Below are 17,364 nucleotides of genomic sequence, written 5' to 3' on the forward strand. Positions count from 1 at the left end.
TTCAGACCTGCCGGGGCCCTAAGCTCCCGTGGACTCTCTGGGTCACACACTGTCACCTGGGAACCCTTTCCCATCCCTTTTGTCTCCACGGCTTCCACACACCCCACTCAGCCTCCATTGCCAGGACTCTGCCTCAACAGAGTGCACCCAAGGCCACCACCTGGGCTTCTGAGTGAGGTGACCTTCATTTCCAGTTTGGTCAGCTCCTCTGCTGTTCACTCACAGCCTGTGAGCTTCCACCACCCCAGGCTATGACTGACCCTCAGCTCTTAGGACAGAGCGGTGCAGGCCACCCTGTAGCTGATCTGCAGGCTCTGCTGGAACAGTGACATCACCTCGTGGCGGGGCTCACACTGTGGCAATAATAAGTACTTACAGTGCTGGGACTGTGTCCTCTCCTTTGTCCCTGGGCCTTTGAATTCTCCAGCATGTCTTTATTGTAGACCTAGTCAGTTCCTGGTGGGCATCAGGAAGAGGGTGGGATAGTACCCTGAGGTCTGTTGCTGCTTCTCGCTGATGGGTGGCAGAGCTGCTCAGGAGGGGACTGTAGCTCTCCAGGAGGGTGGCACGAGTCACAAGGCCTGGGAATGTGATAGCTTTGGGTGCTGTCCTGAGGGCTGCCATGGGAATAATCCACACAGACTCTGAGGTTGTCTGTTACAGCCCCTAAGTGGCTGTCACAGCTCCTTTGAGGATGGAGGGCCTATAACACCTGCAGCCATGCATCGAGGTGGGGTGGACCTGGCTCCAAAACAGATTCTGTCTTTTTCATGTGACCCAGACCCTTCCCACTGCCCTCTGCCACACCTCTGTAAGAAGTTTGCAGACTCCAGAGCAGTGGTTCTCAACCTTCCTAATACTGTGACGCTTTAACACAGTTCCTTGTGCTGACCCCAACCTTAAAGTTATTTTCAGTGTTACTTCATAATTGTAATTTTGCTACTGTTAAGAATACTAATATAGGGCTGGTGAGATGGCTCAGTGGGTAAGAGCACCCGACTGCTCTTCCAGAGGTCCAGAGTTCAAATCCCAGCAACCACATGGTGGCTCACAACCATCCATAATGAGATCTGGCACCCTCTTCTGGAGTGTCTGAGGACAGCTACAGTGTACTTACATATAATAAATAAATAAATCTTTAAAAAAAAAGAATACTAATATAAATATCTGTGTTCTCTGATGGACTGAGCAACCCTGTGAAAGGGTTGTTTGACCCCCAAAGGGGTCATGACCCACCGGTTCTAGAGTGAAGGTACATGCTTGACCAAGTTGTTTGGTATTGAGACAGGGTTTCTCTGTGCAGCCCTGGCTGTCCTGGAACTCACTCTGTAGACCAGGCTGTCCTTGAACTTAGAGACCCACCTGCCTCTACCTCCCAAGTGCTGGGACTGAAGGTGTGTGTTTCTACAGCCTGGCAACCTTGACCAAGTCTTGAACAGAAGCTAGGCTTGTTTGTAGACCTGTAACCCTGTCTAATTAGGGGCCAGAAGCACTGGATGGAAAGCCTGCTTCAGTTACAGAGTAAGTTCAAGGCCAGCCTGGACCATGTCTTAAAAGTATAGGTTTGGATACAGCTCAGTGGCAGGAAGCCGTCCCTAGGTCCTATGTACAGCGTGGGGGAAATTCCAGATGAAAGATGCTGTCAAGGAAAAAAAGAGTAATTTGAGGTTATTTCCTTTACCCCATTCACTTCCCAGGGCCTTGGCTGGGGAGCCTAAGTCCACCCCGACCAGGCCCAGGGCATCCATGCTTCTTTCTCACTTATTACAACTTTCCCACCTACTCCACCACCCGCTTCCAGGTGTCAGACCTGGGGATCCCAGTCTTCTGGTTTTACCTTATAGACCCGGTTGTTCTGGAACTTGCTATATGGTTGAAGAATGCAGAGATCTGTCCTCCTGAGGGCTGGGATTAAAGGCATTCCCAGAGAAACCCAGGACCCTTTCTTTGGGTGGTCACATCAAGCTCAGCTGGTGTGTAGTTCAGTGAGGACATGGTCAGCAGGCAGGAAGCCCTGGGTTAAATCCTGGGCAACAGCAACCACAAAAGGAAAAACAACTAATGCTGTGCTGTGGCGGGCTGCGCAGGGGATACCTGGTTTCTTAGTGTGGCCCTTCCTCAGTGTGACCCGGACAGCTTCGCGGGCTTGTGAAGCTGCCCAGCAGTTCCTGGACTCTGCAGTCTACAGTCTGGAGGGACATTTGACATAGAGCCCAGTCCATCCCTAAGATTCTTGGGAGCTGCGATGCGGCTCATGGCCGCCAGGGGGCAGCAGGACACAGGAGTAGGAGCGGCTCCAGTTCCTGATCACCTAAGTGGCTGTGAGCTTTGAATGCTGGGGAAGGCAGGGAGTTGTGGTCGCCTATGCCCGCTTCATACCGAAGCAGCCAGGGATTTTCCTTTCAGCCCCAAATCCTCTGGTTTGTGGTTTTCACGGGTCCTTATGATCTTCGGGCTGAAACTCAACTTCTGAGCGAGATTACACCTTGGGCTCCTCACCCCATTTTTACTCAACACCACATTCTCCAGTCACAGTGACATAGACACACATAGACAAACACACATACCCACAACATACACACCACGGCATACTGAGGTGAGGCAGGAGGATCAAGAATTCAAGGTCTAGACTGGAGAGAAGACTCAGAGGTTGAGAGCATTAACTGCTCTTCTGTAGGTCCTGAGTTGAATTCTCAGAAATCACTTGATGGCTCACAACCATCTATAATAGTATCTGGCGCCCTCTTCTGGTGGACAGGGACACATGAAGGCAGAACACTGTACATAATAAATCTTAAATAAAATAAAATAAAATAAAAATTCAAGGTCAACCTGAGCTACAACAAGTCATACAACACAAACAGCATAAATGAACAAACACACAGGCTCCATAAACCAGCAGCATCAGGGGCCACTCTGTAGGGGGAGTTGTGTCGATTTCTCCCTTCCCTTGCTGAATCCCTAAGATCAATGTGTACATCTAGTGCAGGGGACCCTAGGGTCCTGCAGTAGGGTTTGGAGGTGTTCCTACATGATGTATTGACCCCCAATACTGTTCAGAGACTTCTTTCTTTACAGAAATCTTCTTTCAATCATTTCCTTTTCATTCTTTTAAAAAATATTTTTATGTATATGGGTTTTTTGCCTCCAGTAAGTCTTGACCCACAAGCATGGAGTGCCCCAGGTGGCCAGAAGAGAGCGCCCTATCCCATCTAAGGCTGGAGTTACAAGTGGGTGAGAGCTGGGAACTGAACCCAGGTCCTTTGGAACAGCAGTAAGCATTCTTCACCTCTGAACAATCTCTGCAGCTCCATAATTTTACTCGGAAGTGACGACATCGTTATTTATATGCCTTGGCGCTCTGTGATTCTTTTCTCTGCAGCACAGGGCCTCACTCAGGCCTGAGCCACCTAACTACCCTGCAGAGAAGGTTTGAACAGGAGAAGCCCTGGGTTCCTCAGGGTCACAGAGTCCACGAGAAGGAGCTTCCCAATCTGTCCCCACAGTGCTCAGTCTACAAAAACGTCTGATGTCCTCCAGCACCAATGCAGCATTGCTAACATAACCCACACATGGAACATTCCAGATGCCCTGTGTAGGTTTATATTTTCCCAAACCTACTTTAATAAGCTTTCTTAATGTTTTAACCTCTCTTCTAGCTCCCCACCAACCAGAGGAAGTAGAAAGGAAAGATTTTTAGGGCAAAGGAGGGTGTGGACCTGTTTAGAAATAGTTGTTTGGGGAGAGTCTAATCTGCACGGTCAGGATATCAGCAATTGAGTTCACACCAGTCAACAATGGCAGTTTAATCCAGAAGCAATTTGAGGTTGTACCAATCAGCCTGAGTCTGCAGAATCAGGAAGAAGCTGCCAGAACAGCATCAGAAGTTCTTAGGTTCGTTTCTCTACAAAGTCATGACAAACGATCAGCAAAGAAGGCAAGGTTAACCAATGCCACAGCATCGTCTGTGAAGACCAGCATCAGCAAAGCCCAACGAGGACCAGCAAAGAGTAACAAGGTGAACCAATGCCGAACAGTTTCGTCTGTGGTCTGTTGGATTATATTCATAACCTTTTCAAACATCATGTGTTCTCTCAAGAGGGCATCTCTGAAGCCCTAACAAAACATCGCATGTCCCTTTTCCAGGCAGAAAAGCACCACAAGTCTGCTTCAGCAAAAACATCCTGTCGTAAGAGTTTCCAGAAAAAAACATCACACGACACAACTGAGTCCCAAAGAAACCAGAAATTTCCTCTTCAGGCCTCTGTCTCCTAGATTTAGGTCCTCAGATCAGAGGGCTGTGTTCCAAAAAGGTTTCTTGTACTCCACCCATCTGTATTTTTCAACAGATAGTCTCTAATTCCATCTTTATCCTAAAGTTTTAGACAGGGCCTTTGCAATAACAGAGAGCTGTTGTCAGCTGACTGGATTTTAAACATTGGGAATGTGGCTCAGTAAGTTCAGTGCCCACCTTGTATACTGCAGGCTCCGGGTTTGATTTCTCAACACCTCCAAAAACAGGGCAGTTGCACCCACCTGGTATGGTGAGGTGTGTCAGGTAGAGGTGCTTGCCACCAAGTCTGACCACCTGAGTTCAGTTCTCTAGAACCCACGTGGAAAGACAGAACTGGGTATCCAATGTTGTCTTCTGACTCCCCCTGCCCCCAACACACACCACACTGGGGAGGGCCCTCATTCACACATGGTACACATAAAGCAATAATATAAATACATAACACATAAAAGAGTTTAAAATCTCCGTGATTATCCTTGCATGGGATTCCCTTCTATCCTCCTGGCTGCTTCTCATCACAATGTGGGTTTTGGACATAGGTAAGTCTGGAGGAATACTGGACACAACTTTTATATACATGTCCTTATACATGGGTGTCCTTATTAATATGTGTTTCCATGTCCTTCAATATGAAACGATCATGGTTCCTTTTTTTATTTTGTTCCACTGATTTAATAATTATGTGTAGGGATATGCATGTCATGATGCCCGTGTTAAGCTCAGAGGATAACTTATAGGAGTCAGGTGTCTCCATTCACCATGTGGCTTCCATGGATCAAACTCAGGGAGCCAAGCTTGGTGGCAAGAACCTTTACACTCTGAGCCATCTCTATGCTCCCCTTGGAGACCATCGGGCTTGAACATTTCCTTTGGAAAGTTCCTTAATTCCTGGACTTGGCACATACAAGAGATGCCCACCATGACATCAGAAAAAGCATTTCCTGGCCACATAGGTACCAGCATTGCCTTGGGCAACTCTGGAGAACCAAGCCTTCTTGCCCAGGTCCCACCTGTTTCAGTGTCAGTGCCAGCTGCCACCTGTGAGAGGACAAACCTTTTACATTCAGATTCCATTTTAGAGAATTTGAATGCAGGCAAACTAACAGCCTTGTACCTAGAATTAGTTTCTAAGTTACCTCCCAACAAACCCTAGGCTAACCCCCAAGAAAAGCTGTGACTCCAGGTTACTGCCCCCCCCCGAAGACCTTCATCTCCAGGTTACAAGTCCATCACCTGTCTAATGACCATCAATACAGAGGGAAGCAGAAGTTAAGTTTATGATATGACTCCCAGCAACAGCCAATTATGTCAAATACCGCAGTAGCTCTCCAATGAGATGCTTGCACACTCACCCCGCCCCACTTGCTGCTTATGATAAAGCCTTGCCTGATAGATATTCAGGCTCCTCCTCACCAAAACTGTCCTGCATGAGGGTGGTACTCTGCGGGGCCTGAGCTAGCTCAAATAAAAAGGCCCTACTGTGACTACATCAGAACAGCTGCTGTCTGGTTTTGGGGGATCGATGACATTTCCCTGGCACTATACCTGGAAGATCCCGTTTTGCCCTGAGAGCTAGGGTGTCACTGTCTGTGTCAGTTACTGTGGTCCTCTGAATAAGATGGCCCCATATTCTTGGTCATTTGAATACTTAGTCCCCGGTTGGTGCCCTTTGGGGAAGCTTAGGAGGTGTGGCCTTACTGGGGGAAGTATGTCACTAGGGGCATGGTTGGAGGTGTGAGCTCTCAGCTGTTCCTGCTGCTATGCCTGGGGTTTGCTGTTGTTATGTTGAAGGCCTCTTAACTCTTTGGGACCCTAATCCCCAGATAAACCTTCTAGAAGTTTCCTTGGACTTAATGTTTTACCACAGCAACAGGAAAGTAACCAATACAGTTCCCTTTTCCATCACTGTGGCTTAATATTTGACAAGACACAGCTTAGGGAGAAGGGGCATATCCTGGCTTATTGTAGTCCCTAACTCTAAATCTGTCAAAATGGCGGCAGGCCCTTCCTTCTGCTCCAGTCTAGGGGCCACCTCAGTAAAATGTCCCACAAGAGCTGTCCAAAATGGGGGCTCCTGTCAAAAGGGCAGCTGCACCACATCTCCTTGGCCTACAGGTCTCACAGGAGCTGTCCAGTGTGGTTACACCTTCTTTCCCCCTTCAGCCTGCAGCCTTGGTGAAACACCACAGGAGCTGTCTACAGTGGCAACAACTCTCTTGTCCCCTCCTATCCCCAGCAGCCCCACAGAAATGCCACCTTAGCAAAAGTCAGCTGCATCTGGGAAGGACTTCCCACTCTAACCCATGGGCCTGATATCAGGGGAAAGGGGGTGAAAAAAGAAAAAACCCTAGCAATCCCTGAGCAGAAAAATCCCATGACAGTGACATGGTTCAGCCTGCCAAGGGTGGATGGGAGGACTAGAATTCTTTTATAAGCAAGTTGGACCTTTGATAGAGCCCCCCCCCCACGCTTCTTGGTTTGTAGGAACAGCAGAGAAGCATCTGGCAGTACACAGGTAAAACAGAAATCTAGGAAGGAGAGCTAAGGAGCCCTCTTGGTATTGGAGGAGCTCAAGAGAAAGATAGACTAGCTCAGGAGAATGACACAGATAGAAAGAGATTTCTAAAGAGCTGGCAGTTTAGTTGTAGATTTAGGCTTGTAAATATGTGTATCATGTATAGTTAGAAAATAATCTTTCCTTTCTGAGCTGGCAAGTTTTACCTAAGCAAATGCCTCCCTTGTCTTTTTTTTTTAAAAAGAATTATTTATTTATGTATATAAGTACACTGTAGCTGTCTTCAGACACATGAGAAGAGGGATCTAACCATTATAGATGGTTGTGAACCAGTGTGGTTGCTGGGAATTGAACTCAGGACCTCTAGAAGAGCAGTCCATGCTCTTAACCGCTCAGCCATCTCTCCAGCTCTTGCCTCCTGTGTCTCTAGTACTATAAATATTAGATGATTTAAATGGTTACAGGCCTATGAACAGGACTTTCCCCTCCCGCAATACAGAGCTATGCACAATGCAGAGCAACAACAGGCCTATGAGCAGACTTTAAGAAAGCCTATGCTGAATACTGCACCCTGCATGCCCAGGTCAGGGATGAAAGTCCCAGGTCCACAAAGCTGGGGGTGGAGATTAAGAGACTTCAGGGAGTTAACTCCAGAACACAAGGTGCTTAGATAAGATAGTCCAGGTTCAGGAAGCTGTACCCATTGACAGGAGAGAGAAGCAACATTGCTATGTTCTTATCTCAGCTGTGGATGTGCTCCTGAGAGATGAGCAGTCAGACCACACCAGACACCTGAGAACCCTGGGACAGACACTGGAAAGAAAGAAGCAGAAATCACAACAGTAGCATGGCTACAGGGAGTGCCAACAGCACCTTCATGACTGCATCATTAGAAGCTAAACCAAATGGGTGGGAGGAAATGTAGTGTGACTTATCTTGTGCACTGGGCCCATTAAAGTTTCCCCAGTTGAATCTAGACTCTCCAGCCCTGAGGGCTCATAATCCTGGGGACAGGACAAGGCTCTGGTGTTCCCTGTGTCCTTGTGACCACAGACTCTCAGCATGTGCCTCGTAGTGAGGGAGAGAGCAGAGGCCAAAGGTGACACAATCAATATAAAATATCAATTAGTCCCACAGTCCCATCCTCTCCCAACAGATACACACAGCATAGTGACACAGATTCTGGAAGATTCCTCATCTGCCATTTATTTCTTAAAACAAACAAACAAACAAATAAACAAACAAATAAACAAACAAAAAACCTCCAAGTATTCTCAATCCATCAATGCAACAAGCAATAAACCCTCAGGTCAGGATGTTAATAATCAAGGTCACATTCAGATTCTTATTCTCAGTGTGTGAGGAGCTGCAGCTCAGGGCAGCATGGAGCGGGAGCGCTCTGGGGGCTGTCCCTGTCTAGGGTAAAACAAAACAAATGTATATGCATATGTAAATGTATGTATTCATATCACAGTACAACTCAGGTTCCCAGAAGATTTCTCTGGAGGAGTATTATGGATTCCCAGAGCTCCTAACATCTCCAGCTTCACTTTAATGGCCTCAGGACAATCCTGTCCCCTACACTAACTTGGATCCGGAGCGTAGTCTCTTACTTTTCCACCTGTGAGAAGAAAAGCTGTGAGAGTTCAAGGAAGATCTTGACACGAGGAAGTTCCCAGAACTGACAGCTGACCCAGTTGGAGACAGTAGCAATGAGGGGTGTGGCCGTGTTTCCCAATAATGAGCAGAGCACACTGCTAAAGGAGGCTGAGAGAAAACTCAGACCCTGCCCTTTCCTACCTGTGTGTCTCCTCCTCTTCAGCACAAAAGCCACCACAGCTCCAATGATAATCACAGCTCCAAGGACAACCAGAACAGCAATGATTACCATGTGGGAGTCTGTGGGTGGAGGAGGATCTGGGAAGGACAGGTACAGGAAATGAAGGTGAGGGCTATGATCCCAGCTCTCAGCCCTGAGCAGCTCAGGGTCTGCAGAAGGCTCCAGCTTTCCCTGACCCCAGCTCTGCACCAACACCCTCCTTACCCCATCTCAGGGTGAGGGGCGCAGACAGCCCCTCATGTTCCACATGGCATATGTAATTCTGCTCCTTCCCAACAGGCACCACCACAGCTGCCCACTTCTGGAAGGTTCCATCCCCTGCAGGCCTGGTCTCCACAAACTCCATGTCCTGGGTCAGCTCCTCCCCATTCAACTGCCAGGTCAGGGTGATGTCAGCAGGGTAGAAGCCCAGGGCCCAGCACCTCAGGGTGACATCACCATGAGATCTGGGGTGATGGGTCACATGTGCCTTTGGGGGATCTGTGTGGAAGATTTAAGAAATCACACAATTAACATGACAAACTGAAATCTACAGAAGACAAAGATAATCAGTAATTACACTGAACTATGTGTCTGTATGAACACGTCAACTGTCATGGCACTAGTGACCTGCAGGCAACGCTGGTCTCTTCAACACAGAACTGCACATTTTCCTGGAGGACTCAGAAGCTAAGAGGGAATTCACATGAGCCAGTGGGTCAAACATGGCTATCCTTATGTGATGTTCAATAGCATGACAGAGGTAGTCAAAGAATGGAAGAGGGAATGGAAAATAAGTAATTTTTTTTTTTTTGCACCATCACCACCCGGCCCAAATTTGAGTTCTAAGGGGTAGTGAGCTGATAATATTTTTGAAAAAGCAAATCACCAAATTACAACTATAATATTTACCATTTTCACAAACTTTCATTGCCAATAACAATGTAATACAGAAAATATTACAATACTGATTGCTTGAATTACTAGAAAATATTTTCTGATTATTAATGATGTAAAGCTATGGTGACATAATGTAAGACTTAATGTAGCCCAACATTCTAAAAATTAAACTACTATTGCTTTTTGTGGATACCAATGAACAGATTTGAGGTCCTATAGCATTTGTCACTGTGCATGCTGTGGTATAGAGTGAACTTTGTTCTTTACATTTCTTGAGTGATTAACAGTATAAAGAAAAGATGAGGATACACACATGTATGCACGCAGGTAGTTATGTCAGGATGAGGAGGTGGTGCTAAGATTCATAAAATGTACATGTGGATAGCTAGATTACTGAGGCTACAACAAATTAAATAGCTATGTTGCATACATGCATCCACAGTTCAAGGTTTTCTCATATCCTTCATTCTGCACTTGGTATGTGCACTATAAGAGTAAAAATCAGACCAAGAAAAATAACTTAGTTGTGGTCAAATGATTAGGTGGTAGCTATAATAAACTTCACAGATTTAGGAAAAGTGACTTTGAGGATGCCATGTGTGGACCTGGTGTTCATCACAATGTTTAAACCTCAGAACACTTCATGAAAGATTATGTGCTTGTTCTCCCATGCATGATAGGAAGCAGAAGGTTGTTATTCTCCCAAAAACCACACGGTAACCTAACTGACTCACACTCTGGCACCTTAGTATAGAATAATTGCCTAATCACTACCTAAATAAACTCCTCACTCATGGTAATTACACCTACAGAGGGGTTCCTTATAAGCCCGCTCTATTGCTGAATTATTTGTTTTGACAGAGGTTTCTCATATGACCCAGGGTGGTCTCTAACTTGCTATGTAGTTAAGGATGATCCTGAACGTTTGACCCTGATTCTTAAGCCTCCTAAAAAGAGGATTACAGGTATGTGCTGCTGTGTCCTAAAGAAGACTATTTTTTTAATATTTTTATTAGGTATTTTCCTCATTTACATTTCCAATGCTATCCCAAAAGTCCTCCATACCCTCCCCCCAACTCCCCTACCCACCCACTCTCGGAAAATAAGCAATTTAATATGTGTTTGAGTTCATATCAAAATCAGAAATTAGAGCCATATGCTACTGAAAGGATGCCACCACTGAGATGCAACCACTGTGGTCTCTTGTTCACCAACATTAACTGTCAGTCCAAGTGAACAGCCATCGCAAAGTGTGTAGCAGAAACGTGGTGAACCTCTGACACTCAGCCAGAGAAAATGACTCCTGGCCCTTGACTCTAGAGAACAAGGTACAGGTGTGTTACACAGGATCCAGTACTCACTGGAACACAGTGGGCTCACAGGATGTGTGGATCTTCCCTCTCACTCAGCCCTGGAATTTAGAAGACCCTGTCTCTCAGAGAGTCCAAGTCCTGATTCACTGGGGGGAGCACTGTAACTTGTGGGACAGAGGGAGAGCAGGAGGCTTCTGGATGTTTAGTTCTGACAGGAAACAGTCTTAAGTTCGCAGGAATCTCTCCTTTAAAGAGAACCCTGATTTAACTTGTATAATTATCCAAGTTAGCAATCTACTGTGGCACCTGTGGAGACTGATACAAATGATAATACAAGGGCATGGAGAAACAGGATCACTCCAGTGCAGACAAACCTGACTAGAAGCAAAATAATTCAAAAAAAAAAAAAAAAGAAAGAAAGAAAGAAAAGGAAAGGAAAAAAGAAAGTACAAAATAAGAAAAAGACAAGAGAGAGAAAAAAAGAAAAAGAAATTCCATACTTTATATTCCTCCAGAGTACCCTGTAAGGCCTCATGTGTCCATTCACCACTGTAGGAATAGAGAGAATTGGGTTGTGGAAGGGATCTGGGAGAATGTATTCTTTGGAAAGTTCTAGAAACTGGAGGAACAAGCCTAGTGTAGGGGAGTCCCTGTCTCCAATCAGGTAAAGGCGACTTCCTGTCCTGAGGTGTAAGGGCTGACACACTCAGCAGGACAGGAGTCAGGGTCCACACACAGTGGGTGTCGGCAGAGAACCCGGCCTGGGACAGGCCATGGCTGACAGATGCTGCAGGGGAACTGAAGGGAGCAGCTGTTGTTACCTCAGGGAAATTCTCTCCTTCCCTCCTGAGACAGCCTGGGCACTGTCCAGGGAGAAGGCTGAGCCCTGGGAGAGTCAGTGCAGTCCCTGTGATGAGGGATCAGGAGACCCAGGGACACTGTCTCCCCTCTGAGACAGGGGCATCACCCCAGCTGAGGGTTTCTTCTTCCCCAGGACTGAGCCCCAGCCCGAGGGCAGAGGGAGGAGCTGCCCGCGGCCCCTGCACCTGTGCGCAGCAGCGTCGCATTCCCGCGCTCCAGGTATCTGCGGAGCCTCTCCATGCACTCGCCCTCCAGGTAGGCCCTGTACATCTCTGCAGCTCCATCCTTCTCCCACTTGCTTCGGGTTTTCAGCGCCGCCGTGTCCGCTGCTGTCCACGTTTTCAGATCTTCATTCAGGGCGATGTAATCGCGGCCGTCGTAGGCGAACTGCAGATACCCGCGGAGGAGGCTCCCGTCCGACCCCACGTCACAGCCAGACAACCACTGGAAGGTGTGAGAGCCTGCGGGACCCAGCAGTCAGCCCTGCCCTTCCGCCCCGCCCCGCCCTCCCGCAGACTCCTCCAAACGGAAAAGGAAACAAGTCTCTGGGCGGTTCTGCTTCTGAGCTTGGGACTTGGGACCTGTGAAGTCTCCAGCCCTGGTGTGGGGACGAGGAGGAGTCGTAACCTCCGACCCGGGGTTCACTCACCGCCCGCGCTCTGGTTGTAGTAGCTCAGCGCGGTCCTCAGGCTCACTCGGAATCTCTGCTCATTGCCCTTGGCTTTCTGTGTCTCCCGCTCCCAATACTCCGGCCCCTCCTGCTCCATCCACGACACTCGAGGCTCGTATCTCGGATTCTTCGTGTCGCTGTCGAAGCGCAGGAACTGCGTGTCGTCCACGTAGCCGACAGAGATGAACCGGGGCTCCCCGAGGCCGGGCCGGGACAAGGCAGTGTGGTAATACCGCATCGAGTGTGAGCCTGGGGGCGGCGCGCGGTGAGACCCCGATCTCCTCCCGGGACCCTGGCCGGGTGCGGGGGCCAGGAAGGGAGCAGGGAGCGGGGCTCGGGACGCGGGTGGAGAAGAGACGGAGGGTCTGGTGGGCGACGCGGGCACGCGGCTTCCCGGTGCCGCGCCCGCCCCTCCCCGCAGACTGTTTGGAAAGTTCTGTTTCTCTCCCGACCCTGCACTCACCGGCTCCGGTCTCCTTCAGGGCCAGGGCGGCCGCCAGCAGCAGGAGCAGCATGCTCGGAAACATCACCCCCGCCTGAGTCCCACTGGCTGCTTGGACTTTATAACCAGTGCCTGCGGAGGAACTGCTTGGTTCCCCAGGATCCTGTCACCCAATGGAGATGAGTCCTGTCAGATAATTCCTGCTACCTCAGGGTTCAGAGAGGACATCAGATCCCCAGGAGCTATAAAGTGGTGCTGCTCTAGGGCAAGGGAGGGACAGGAGCTGAGCTGCAGGAGAGGGTGGTGTCTGCAGGGGGCAGAGTGAGGCCCTTGTGCACCTGTGTCTTAGTGAGGGTTTCCATTGCTGTGATAAGACCCATGACCAACAGCAACTTGAGGAAGAGAGGGTTTATTTCAGTTTACACTTCCACATCACAGTCTATCATTGAAGTAGGAACTGAAGCAGAGACCATGAGGACCAGTGCTAATAGCTTTGTAGCTTTCTCAGCCTGCTTTCTTATACAATCCATGATCACCAGCCAAAACCACCTCCTTTGGCTGAGCCCTTCCTTATTGATTATTAATAATAATTTTAAAAATGCCTTATAGTCTTTCCCAAAAGCATCCTGGATGGAGGCATTTTCCCAATTCAGGATCCTCTTTTTATATATGTCTCAGTTGGTGTGGAGTTGACAAAATGCAAAGAGCACAGCCTCCTGGTGCAGGGTCACTCAGTGAGAGCTGAGGGAGAAGGATGTGTGAGTTCCTCCCCCTGACTTGAGCCAGGGACCTAGCCTGTGGATGGAGGCCCCATGGAAAAACAGTTTGAATGGGAGCACAGTGGGGTCCAACTCCATTCCTATTCCTCTGTCTTTAGGATGCTATTGATATAACCATGGGAGATACTGATAAAGTCAGGGCAAGGGAGGAGATGGGGAGAGAAATAGGGACAGTTTCTTACCTCAGAGCAGGGTAATCTGACTTTGGAGAGACTGAGGAGAGGTAGGTAGAGAGGTAGGTAGGTAGTTGATAGATATACAGACAGACAGATAAACATAGAATTAAAAAGGAACAGGAAGAAGTGCTCTTCTATTCTTTGGACATTTACAATTTCCCTTCTTACTCAGACTTCAGGCCATTTCAGATCCTGCTCCAACAGACACCTGCCCAGCTGGGGAAACATTCAGGGCTGACCCTGTGGGGCTTGTTAGAGTTCTTGCATGGATCAGAGAACCATGGGGTTTTGCAAAGATCACACACCACAGCAGACTTCATGTGAGAGGTTTACAGGGATGGGAAGTGAGGATAGAAGACAAAAAGAGGCAGCTGTGGAGACCTGAGCTGGATAAGGGTACACAACTTGTGGCCACAGTAGAAATGTGTCACATTTGGTGGCTGGTGATGATGTGGCTTCTGGAACTGAGAGGCTGAAAGCAGGCTGGTTCTGGAATGTGGGTGGTTGTTGGTTGACAGACATCCCTTCCACTTATTTATTATATAAGGTGAGAAAATAGGAAGGGGTGACTGGTGAGGCATAAATAGGGTTACTGTGGTCTTTAGACTGCTTCCTGTTGTCCGGGTGTCAACATCTTTGGGGACCCAAGAAAGCTGGGATGCTGGGTAGGCTCAAAAAAAGCATGTTGTTCCCTCACTGTGCAGGCTCTGCAGGACCATCTGCAGCTGGGAATGCAGACGTGTCTTTTTTTTTTTTTTTTTTTTTAATAAAAAGACATTGTATTCACTCTTAGAAGCATTCAGAATGTTAACCAAACTGCCACAGTTTTGGGGTTTTTTGTTTGTTTGGTTGTTTTGTTTTGTTTTTGTTTTTTGCAATTACAGAGTGGTATTCAGTTAACAGAACAATTATCTTCATATAAGCTGCATGAGAGACTACTGAAAATGAAAAAAACAAACAAACAAAAATAAAACCAAAAGAAAAAACAAAAACCAAACTACTGTCCCCATATATAACTAATTTGTGCTGTGCACCAACAAGAACTGAAAGGAAATAAAACTTGAGACCTGTGATTCATGTAATTTATGTCAAATAGCCCAAAGCGTTGTTTGTGAGCTTTGAAACCTGGGGCTGAGAACATAGCAGAACAGGCCAGGACATGCCTGGGCAGGCCCGTCTTTACATGTCCTGACTGGCCTGGTGCCTCCATATCTCCCGCCCTTCTGACAGTCTGTTGATGTTTAAATGGACCAATCATGTGAAACCGCACCAATTCCTCCCCCAGCCCCACCCCTTTTCTATAAAAGTCCCTAGCTTCCAAGCCTCCAAAACCACTGTCTCCTGCGTGAGATACATTTCGACCCGGAGCTCCGCCATTATGGCTCCACCATGTGGTCGACACCTCTGTCTCCTGTGGGAGATAGATATATGTCGGCCCCGGAGCTCCGTCATTAAACTACCTCATGCTTTTACATCAAGATTGTCATCTGTTTGTGATTCTTGGGTACATGCCGAATGGAAATTGAGTGGGGGTTTCCCCACTAGGTTCTTTCAAAACCTGCTTTAAATTTCCATGCCAATTTACAACCCCAGACTGTACCAGGCAAGGTTAGTGACTATTAAAAATACCACCTGTACAGGGCTATCTACAGACACATTCAGTATGTGTTAACTATACAAAAAAAAAAAGACACTGTGCAGTTTAAAAACAAATCCTACACAGCCTTACATTTCAAGTTGTTTTCTTTAAAAGGAGTGAGATGTGTACAGGAGGCTTAAATGCTTTATAGACAAGAAACAAACTGCGCTAGAAACAACTTATTCGTCATCGTCTTCTTCATCTTCCTCCTCTTCCTCATCCTCCTCATCCTGCTCATCCTTTTTCTTGCTCTCTTCAGCCTTGACCACCCATTTTTTGCTGCATCGGGTTTTCCTTTAGCTCTGTAGGCAGCAATATCCTTCTTGTACTTCTCCTTCAGCTTGGCAGCCTTCTTCTCATAGGGCTGATTGTCATCCACGGCAGTGCTGTTCCTCATCTCTCCTAGTTTCTTTACATCATCACCAATGGATAAGCCAGGATGCTCGCCTTTGGTTTTGGGGCAGTACTCAGAGCAGAACAAGAAGAAGGCCGAAGGAGGCTTCCTGGGTGCATTGGGGTTCTTGAACTTTTTTTTGGTCTCCCCATTGGGATGGGGGGAATGTAGGTTTTCATTTCTCTTTCATGATGACCCTTGTCAGCCTTTGCCATGTCTCACTCTCTCTGCTCTGTAACCCAGATATGTCTTTCAGTTGAACCATCATGGGGCAGGTGCTTTGAAGCTGTCTGGCATGCAGAGTTTGAGGAAACACCTGGAGCTAGCATTTTACTGAAGCATATCTGTATATATAAGGATCAGAAGGTAAAGTTAAGGAGGCTAGGGTAATATTTTTTCTTAGGTGAACGTTTTAAACTTTTAGGCACATTAGTTGGGGGTAGGGCATCCCAATGTTGTGGATAGCCCTGGGGCTAATTATATTTGATATTTCTGTTCTCCTGTGAGTGGCTGCCAACAAGGAATGAGCCAGCACTCAGGTGATTTCTTGTAAACCTGCTTCCCACGTTAATTTGTAAGATAAAGGAGAGCTGATGATTGGGCAGATAAAAGGTAGGTGGAGCAGAAGGTGAGAGAGAGAAGAAGGAGAAAATAGGGAGAGGAACAAGAAGAAAAGCAGAGCAGAAGCACATTGCCTGGAGAAACCAAGTTCTAAGGGGTCTCATTGATGTGGAAAACAGTAGTATATCGGTAGATCTGCCTGATATAGGTGCATTGCATGTATCATATTAATTGTGTTGTGTTTTCATTGCTGGGGCATATTTGGGTGGAGATTAACTGCAGCATCCCAAGACCACAGAAAAGGAGAGGAAAACCCCACCCTTGGGACTAAGTTGAACAGGCAGGAGATGAAACAGGCTGTTGATTGACAGTTCTTATCTGGAGTTCATTTGATCATGAGAGGTGGATTCAAGTAGATTCTTGGAAGCTTAAAAGAATTTTTTAAGTTTACAAAATGAGATAAAGTTTAGACATGTGAACACACCACTGTGTAATCTGTACTGAACTTCACACTGTAGAGAAGGCAGCAGACTCAAGCCTTTGAGTCATAGTAAAAGCTTGGGAGCCCGAAAATGGGTTTGGAGGTAAAAGCATGAACATTCCTACCTCTATCCAGAACACTGCGTGCATACAGATTAGACAGATGTTTTTAGCTCAGTGAGAAGCATTTTTAAGTCTATACTTAGAAGACAACCATAGGAAATTCATAATTTTGAGCTTGTGACTGTGATAATAGCAATCATGGTTTGTCATAACTAGATCAATAGCTGATCAGAACTTCATTGGTTAATGTTAAAACTCTGAACTTTTAGGTCTTAATATAACAATACCATAGAGAGGGAAGCAATCTGAAGCATCTTTCATTTTTACATACACCTTTAATCACTTTCTTATACCTGTACAAATTGCATTTACACACCTTTAATCACTTCCTTAGACCTTTTTATTTTTTATTTTTATTTTTGAAAATGTTAGCATTTAATTAACCTCTGGACTGACTT

The 17,364-nt window shown here is 47.0% G+C and overlaps 1 protein-coding gene across 2 annotated transcripts; it reads right to left on the reverse strand.

Moving 5' to 3' along the window:
- Positions 1-8,056: 8,056 nt before the first annotated feature.
- LOC110312424 (H-2 class I histocompatibility antigen, D-B alpha chain-like) lies at positions 8,057-12,590 on the reverse strand. Of its 2 annotated transcripts, XM_021185998.3 has the most exons (5): positions 12,352-12,587; positions 11,888-12,163; positions 8,854-9,129; positions 8,610-8,726; positions 8,059-8,430 (listed from the first exon to the last, which is right to left on the reverse strand). In XM_021185998.3, exons 1-5 carry the CDS (start codon positions 12,467-12,469, stop codon positions 8,393-8,395), a joined length of 825 nt encoding a protein of 274 aa, XP_021041657.2. In that variant the 5' UTR covers positions 12,470-12,587; the 3' UTR covers positions 8,059-8,392. The 2 variants fall into 2 exon arrangements, with proteins under 2 accessions (XP_029326985.2, XP_021041657.2); XM_029471125.2 differs by having other exon boundaries at positions 8,057-8,726; positions 12,352-12,590.
- Positions 12,591-17,364: the final 4,774 nt, after the last annotated feature.

This window comes from Mus caroli, unplaced genomic scaffold, assembly GCF_978045245.1.
Source record: "Mus caroli unplaced genomic scaffold, Mus_caroli_1 scaffold_18, whole genome shotgun sequence".
NCBI lineage: Eukaryota > Metazoa > Chordata > Mammalia > Rodentia > Muridae > Mus > Mus caroli.